An 8,320-nucleotide genomic window follows, 5' to 3' on the forward strand; every position below is an offset into this window, starting at 1 on the left:
TGCAACTGAAATCCAATACCGAATTAGAGAAATATCTTCTTCTCGAGTGAAATCCACTTCGGTTATGCGAGCACTAGGATGATGAATTAATTTGAAGGTGGGATAGTGTGAGTTGAAATGGATACATTTATAGGAGGAATAGTTCCCGTTGGATGAGGAACGGATAAGCGACTATCAGAACAACGATCGACATCTTGACTAGCGCTGGAATGACCAAAGAACGATATTTTGACCATCTATCGATAGAGACTCTATCGCTCGCTGAAAAGCCTGTTATTGTGTATGCCTATATGTCAAATTTGACATATAAACACTTTGACATATCCATAGCGGGTGCACATACGCCAACATCCAATGTATGATATGTGCATACGTGTAGGCCTAAGCCTTAAATTCTAACTTTTAAAGCTCGGTTTAGATTAATCTGGTTTAGAATTCGCCACGTCGACGCTACCGCTTTGAGTAGGTGAGTGCGATTCTCCTCTTTTTCGCAAAGATGCTCGTTTCCGTCGTTTTCGCTTTTGCCGAGGGCTACCAATAAAAAGAAAGTTTTTCCTCTTAAATCTAATTCTACCATACCTAGTACCTATCGACATTGTTTCAGAGGAGTTTTGATCGAGTGACTAAGAATGGCGGAAGAAATAAAGTTTTTCGAACTAAACACAGGAGCTAAAATCCCTAGTATTGGTCTAGGAACTTGGCAATCTGCTCCTGGTCTTGTTGCTGATGCTGTCACTGCTGCCATCAAGGTATTTTACCCACTCCTCATTTTGATTTCCCCTCGATTTACTGTCTTCAATAATAGTAACAATAACGATCGGTAAACTAATGATGTGGGTTTGAGGTTGTATTAGAAAATTGCGTTTTTTTGTTTTTGAAAATTGATGTCAAAAGAATAAAAAGGAAAAATTGGAGAAAATGAGGTTACTTTATGTTGTTGGTGTTTGATCTTTCTGGGTAACGACCCGCATAATGTTAAATTTAGGGCTACTCACCAAATTGTTTGGCTGTATATATAGATATATTTGTGATTGCATATGGTCACACCCTGGTACCACTGACGTAAAGGGAATTCCAGTTTTGGCTTTACTGCTCTTGTTGGGTATCGGCTACAGTAACGCAAATTCTTATTTGTGTATTTTGTTACTTACTACATGTAAATATTCTGTGCATGATAAAATCTTCTTCTCCAATAAAAAAAAAAGACATAGCCCATTGCTACGATGTCTAGTTTGTTACCTTCGTGTGTGAAGACATCTGACTTGGACAATCCTTCTTAGTTTGTTTATTTTACCATGCAACGACTGTAAATCTGTATATGCAACTGATGTTAGTGTATTTGTAGTTATTACTCGCTGCAATAAGAATCATGGTATCCGGGTGATTTCATTGTGCCCGTGGATGGTTTTCCTATGATTGAAAATTGCACACCCTTTGCTTCAGTTAAGGGGAGATTATCGCCAACTTAATTTTAATTGCCGCATAAAAGTGATGTCGTGTTTACTGATACTCTTACTATCTATGTCAATGCAGATCGGATATCGTCATATAGATTGTGCAAAGATTTATGGCAATGAAAAGGAAGTAAGTTCTTTTTACCGTACAAGAAATAATATTTTTAGCTCAATATGAGTTATTTGCTTTGGCATATACTCAGAATTCAACCGAGATATGCATGGATTTTTGTTTTTTCTGTTAAATGAATAAACACTGCATAAAACCAAAACAGGATATTGATTGACGTAGTTGGGAAAGAATACAACAAGTGCTTCAACTCTTACTAGATAATCTAAAACGGATGTCCGGTATTTTTATTTTATTTCATTTTGCATTTACTTTTCTCTTTATTTTTGCAAATTGTTGATTAGCTTTTAGAGTTTCAAAGATGAAAGGACACACTTTGATCCTTGGAAATAGTAGAGACACTTTGTGGTACAGGCAGGATGCTTTAGAGTTTCCACATTGCTGGATCAGCTTTACACTCTTCGGTAGATAATTGTTTTGTAAAACAATCAACAAACTGGCCAGATTTATTTTCTTTTAATATTTCACGGCTGATACAGTCTAGTTTTCTTACAGATTGGTGTAGCTTTGAAGAAGCTATTTGAAGCTGGTGTTGTGAAGCGCGAGGAGTTGTGGATTACCTCCAAACTATGGTTAGTTTTTGAGATTTTGCTTTGTATAAGCACTACATAGGCCATTACTACCCATGTAGTTTCTATAGAAGATACATTCTTTATTTAAAATATTGATTTTGTGAAAATGACTGCAGGTGCAATGATCATTCACCTGAAGATGTACCAGTGGCACTTGAGAAAACTTTGCAGGATTTGCAACTTGACTATGTTGATCTATATCTGGTATGTATCTCCTCTTTAGGCTCCATGTATCATCTAATCTTTGGATTTAGTCTTTTGAAGGGTTAATGCATGTCTTAGTACTTCGCGATTGAAGTTGCTTCATTGCACTACATTTAGATTGTGTAGAGAAATATTGTCATTTGGAAGTCTCATCATATAAAAGGAAGTAAGCTTTAATTTTAAACTCTCTTCTGTATGTGATTAAGTTCTTTCATCTTTTTAGCTGAGGTCTGAAAGAATTTAAATTGATGCACAGAGTTTCCAATGAAAATGTTTACTTAACAGTTAACATTTAGTTCACACTTGGCTGATTTTATAGATTCATTGGCCAGTTCGCTTTAAAAGTGGATCTGTTGGATTTGGGCATGAAAATTTCGTTGAGCCTGACATACCTAGTACATGGAGCGCAATGGAGAAACTCTTTGATGCGGGAAAGGCTCATGCTATTGGTGTGAGCAATTTTTCCACAAAGAAGTTGGGGGATTTATTGGAAGTTGCGCGTGTGGCTCCAGCTGTCAACCAGGTGGAGTGCCACCCATCATGGCAGCAAGCCAAGTTACGTGCATTCTGTAAATCCAAGGGTGTACACTTATCTGTAAGTATCCAACTTCCAAATGACCAGCATGTCGGCATTGTAGTTTTTTTCTATGTTTATGCGTGATAATCTTACTGTAGCTAATATTTTCATGTTGTAAAGGCTTATTCACCACTGGGTTCCCCGGGTACAACATGGCTCAAGAGTGATGTTCTTAAGCATCCAATTTTAAATGCAGTGGCAGAAAAGCTGGGGAAGACTCCAGCCCAGATTGCTATCCGATGGGGTCTACAAATGGGTCAAAGTGTGCTCCCAAAGAGCACCAGTGAGGCAAGGATACAGGAAAACTTTGAAGTCTTTGATTGGTCTATTCCTCAAGAGTTGTTCTCACAGTTCTCTGGATTTGAGCAGGTAAATTGATGTCCACTAATAATCTAGGTAGATTTTTGCTTGGCATTTTGTAAGGTTACCTAGTACTGCTATTTGAGTAACATTGTCTGGAATTTATATTGTGTGTTAAAAGCTGAAAATTTCTGTTGTCCATTGAAGCAGCTCATGCAGGTATACTAATGTTTGGTTTCCCAATTGTGCAGGCAAGGCTACTTAAAGGTACTTCATTCGCCCACGAGAATCTGCCTTACAAAACCCTTGAAGAACTCTGGGATGGAGAGATATGAAACAATCTTCAAAGAATCATTAGCTCATTGTTATCGGTGATTTTTATGATAGAGCAACACTTGATTAAAAAACTCATTTACGATCACCATCCCTAGAATGCCTATTTGACATGTAATCAGTCTTCTCCACGAGGAGTGGAGTAAAAATAAAGGTTTTGCCGACTTTTGTTTTACTAGTTACAATTGTCAAATGGACTAACTGTACCACCACAAGGTGAATAGGTTATCGGACTAATATGCATAGAATTTGCAGGAGATTGCGGGGGCATCCAATGTCTGCTCTTAGAATTTAGCTATAGAGTGCATGGCCATGCTCACTGCTGTTTTATGAGCAGCAAAATTTATATTTGAATCGAAAATAATTACTGCCCCCAAGTTTCTCCCCCATTTGGTCAGACATCAGAAACCAAGTTAGGTTAATGTATATACTGTTTGTTGTAAAGCCAAATATTTCCCATATTCACGTCCCTTAGCCCAAGCACTATGGTGCCCATTTTCTCTTCCCTATCCCTCATATGCAGGGAAAAAACTAAAAACCCAACCACTATGGTTCCCTGTATCCCTACATAAGTAGGCAATTTGATCTAGGTAGTAGGAAGGGAAATGATTAGTTTCCGTATAAAATTACGGAAACTCAGTTTTCGTTGCATTTTACACGGATATTGAGTATCCGTTTCTGGTTTTCGGAGTTTTACACTAACACTTCTCTTTTTTACTCTTTTTTTCTTGCTAAAACTTTTTCTTTTTAGGGATATTTTGACTTTAGGTCACGAAAAGGACCAGAGTTATGTTTGGGTCATGCAAAAAATTTAATTGGAGTTTGGGTCACAGGACTATCGTTGACCATCTTGACAGTTATAAAATCTGTTAAATATATATGGGTATATTAATTAAATACCCTTAGTTTTGACACCCAACAAATATACCCTTATACAACAATAAATATATCCCTATCATTTTAAAACCTTATCCATTAAAAATTAGATTACATTAATATCCTCACTTATAATTATTTTCATTTACAAACCTTATCCTTATCCATTAACAATTTTTTTTTCTTATTTCACAGCCACTAACCGCCATTCCACCACCACCAGCACCGCCACCACCACCAATCCACCACCACAACCACCACTAATATTTCACCACCACCACCACCACCACCATCATTATTATTGCTGTCACCGCTGCTGTCACCGCTGTTGTCGCCGTTGCTGCCGCCTCCGCTGTTTCTGCCGCCGCCACCACCGCCACCACCGCCACCGTCAAAATTTGGCGTCAACAACCGAAGTTGATCCAAAAAATAAAAGTTCAAAAATAAGTTTACTAATACATATTCCAGTTCTTTTATTGTGTCAACAATCAAAGTTGATCCCACTTAAAGGGATCAACAATGAAAGTTGATCCACAAAAAATGAGATCAACATATTTATATAAGTATGTTTCCTGTAAAACCAATAAACCTGGAACCTGCAAACTGACATATCCTTAAGAAACACAAGAATAACATTCGTAAAAACAAATCAGAATGTATGGCACAATTATATAATCCAAGGAAATGTTGTCAACAACAGTAGTTGATCCCATAAAACGGTGTCAACAACAGGAGTTGATCCCATAGTGGTGTCAACAACAGTAGTTGATCCCTTAAAAATGGTATCAACAATAGGAGTTGATCCCATAAATTATCAATATCATGCATTGTTGGTGATTTCAGTACCTGATACATACATAATCCCCAATGTAGTAGTTCCCAAATCTGCTCCTGAATAGTTGTAAAATAAGTCAATCTCCATTGTTGATTCCACCATCCCAACAAAAGCCACCACCAACACCTTCACAACCACCACTACCATCATCTCCACTAGAACATCATCCATCACCACATCAAACAATATGAGTCAGTAGTTGATCCCATAAAAAATGTTGTCAACAACAGGAGTTGATCCCATTCAACAACAGTAGTTGATCCCATAAAAACTGAAGTCTAGAGATTTTTCGACCATGAAACAAAAAATTAACGAAAAAACATCAAAATGACCCACAAGCAGACTAAAAATCTAAAAATTTAACTGCATACAAAAAAAAATCTGTCGCAAACATGATTTAAAGTTTAAACTACAATAATTACTATAATAATCCAAGGAAATGCTGTTAACAAATAGGAGTTGATCACATAAATGGGATCAACAACAATAGTTGATCCCGTAAATGGTATCAACAACTGTTGTTGATCCATAAAAACTGAAGACCTTTATTACCTTCACTGCAACCGCACCTTCCACAATCACCTCCACCACCACTACAACAACATCCAGTACCACCAGTACAACACTAAATAAACACGAATCACCTAAATCACCAAAAAAGTTAAGCTAGATGAATTTATACCCTAAAGAAGATACCATACAGTACAGAAGCTATATATGGTTAATATCCCTTTCCCATTAACATGATTGAATAACCTAAACAAAAAAGAAAAAAAAATGTAAGAGAAGCCGAATTACTTGAATCGAAATTTCCCACGCTCTAATGGAGCAACAAATCTCTAATTGCAGTCGTAAGATATTACCACCACTGCCATCTCTCAACCACCACAACAAACAATCAAAACCACCGCTATTTTTGTCACCAATTTCAACATTCCCATAGAAACCACTACAATCTCCATCATCAATTTCATCTTTTTGACCGCTTTCCATATTCATCACCACTAGTTATAATACTACCACCACCAACAGAAACTTAAGCAATCGAAAGAAGATAATCAATCTTTAGCCGTATTGAATGATTAAAATTTCAGATCCAATAGATTGATGACGATTTTCATCTTTTTCTAAATCAATGCAAGCAGATATTTAAGAACTAACAGTTATCATCGACTTTAGGTTATTCAATCCGAAAACAATTGATATTCGAAAATGAATCTGATGTTTCTAATGCTTAAGATCTGATTGAAGAAGTTAGTTTTTCGTTGATTCATCAATATAAATAGATTGTTTAGGATGTCGTGTGGTGCTGGTGGTGGTGGATTTGGTGGAAGTATTGAAGGTGTTCCCGAATCTATAGCCAACGATGGAGTAGGAGATGGAAGTGGTGGTGGTAGCAACGATGAAGACGGCGGTGGTATTGTTATCTGGAAAGAGAGAGACCAGATTTAGAAAATTTAGATCTGAAACGAAAGAGGAAGAAACTGATACTCGATAGATAGAAGGGTAAATTTGGAAGAAATAAAAACGTTAATGGATCCCTAATGGGATTATAGATGCAGAGGGGTATTTTTATTGCATGATAGGGATATTTGTGTAGCCCATCAAAAGAAGGGTCATAATTACCACATATATAAATGACCAACTAATACTGAGATTTGGTATTATTCACTAACTTTGCCCCTCATCGTGTACAGTTGAAAATCCAAATAAAGAACCTCTTCCACGGTCCACGACTAGGATTTGCCATAAAGGAAACGGTTCGCGAGTTATAATCCCAAAGGTATCACTATCTATCCACAAAAAACCCACCAAAACAAAAGTAACACAAAAACACCAAAAAACAAAAGTAACACAAAAACCCCAAAGATTTTGACGAAACCAGTTTTGGTATGATGAAACCTCATAGAATTTGACGAAACCAATTTTTGGTTACATCATAAAATTTGATGAAACCTCATAGAATTTGACGAAACCAATTTTTGGTTTCATCATAAAATTTGATGAAACCAATTTTGAAATTTAGGGTTTTTGTATCAATTTTTTAAAATTTGGGATTTTTGTATCAATTTAGTTTAAGATGGATTTTTAATGAATACCAACATTTGAGTGGGGTTTTTGTAGCACAAGTTTAATCACCTTGAGTTTTTATGACTAGTTTTGTAAAGGAAAAAAAAAACTGGTCAGAAAAGAAGTCGTCTTCTTCTCGTTCCTTGGTTACCCCTATGGCACCATCAACAAATACAGATCTTGTTTATCTAAACCTAGAAAAGAAAATTCCTAAGTTGTAATCGACACAAATACATAAATTTCATTCCATTTTCTTAACCCTTCTCTCTGATTTATTCTCATTTTTTGTTGATCGAACAAATCCTATTTTCTTTGCTTATCACCATTAATGGATGTTCGATGCATGTATATTGGGAAGAATACGTTTTGGGATCCCAAGTCCAGCACCTAATAGCACCAGCTTCTTTGAATAAAATTGTATGCTCAGACATCTTCTTTTGACTAGATCATGGTGGTACATGAGCGAATATGGCCATATGAGCAAACAGAGCCTTGATTCAACTATAACTTACCTAATTTGCACCTGGGTCAAAACATGCGTGAGTACTAATCAACTTAAACAAACACAAAAACCTAATTTCCACTAATTTCTCACTGTTGACAGTGAACAGATCACTACCTTCTCCAAAAGAACGCACGATTGGGGATACTTATATTAATTGGGGATATGAATTACTAACCCCATCCAATACTATTCGCTAAGGGGTGTTTTTTGTTAGGATTAATACCTTAAAATTAACCTCTTCACAAGACACTAGTTCTTTGGATCACGTAGAACTAAAGAAAACATAATAAGATGCACTATACGAAACAAGAAAGACACAAGATTTAACGTGGCTCGAAAATGTGCCTACGTCCACAAACGGCTACGATCAACTCTTATTATTAGAACGAATTACAGAGAATTAAACCCCTAAACTATGAGCAGCAGATTGGTGTTCACAAACACCAAAATAATTCCCTTGAACA

General features: G+C 36.5%; 1 protein-coding gene across 1 annotated transcript; it reads left to right on the plus strand.

Annotated features, from left to right (window-relative positions):
• Positions 1-535: 535 nt before the first annotated feature.
• LOC113323519 (aldo-keto reductase family 4 member C10-like) lies at positions 536-3,827 on the plus strand. Its single transcript, XM_026571836.1, has 7 exons — positions 536-749; positions 1,534-1,584; positions 2,080-2,156; positions 2,273-2,360; positions 2,680-2,955; positions 3,058-3,306; positions 3,489-3,827. The coding sequence occupies exons 1-7, from the start codon at positions 630-632 to the stop codon at positions 3,570-3,572; spliced, it is 945 nt and encodes a 314-aa protein (XP_026427621.1). The 5' UTR covers positions 536-629; the 3' UTR covers positions 3,573-3,827.
• The last annotated feature ends 4,493 nt before the right edge of the window (positions 3,828-8,320 follow it).

The sequence above is a fragment of the Papaver somniferum genome, chromosome 11 (assembly GCF_003573695.1).
Source record: "Papaver somniferum cultivar HN1 chromosome 11, ASM357369v1, whole genome shotgun sequence".
NCBI lineage: Eukaryota > Viridiplantae > Streptophyta > Magnoliopsida > Ranunculales > Papaveraceae > Papaver > Papaver somniferum.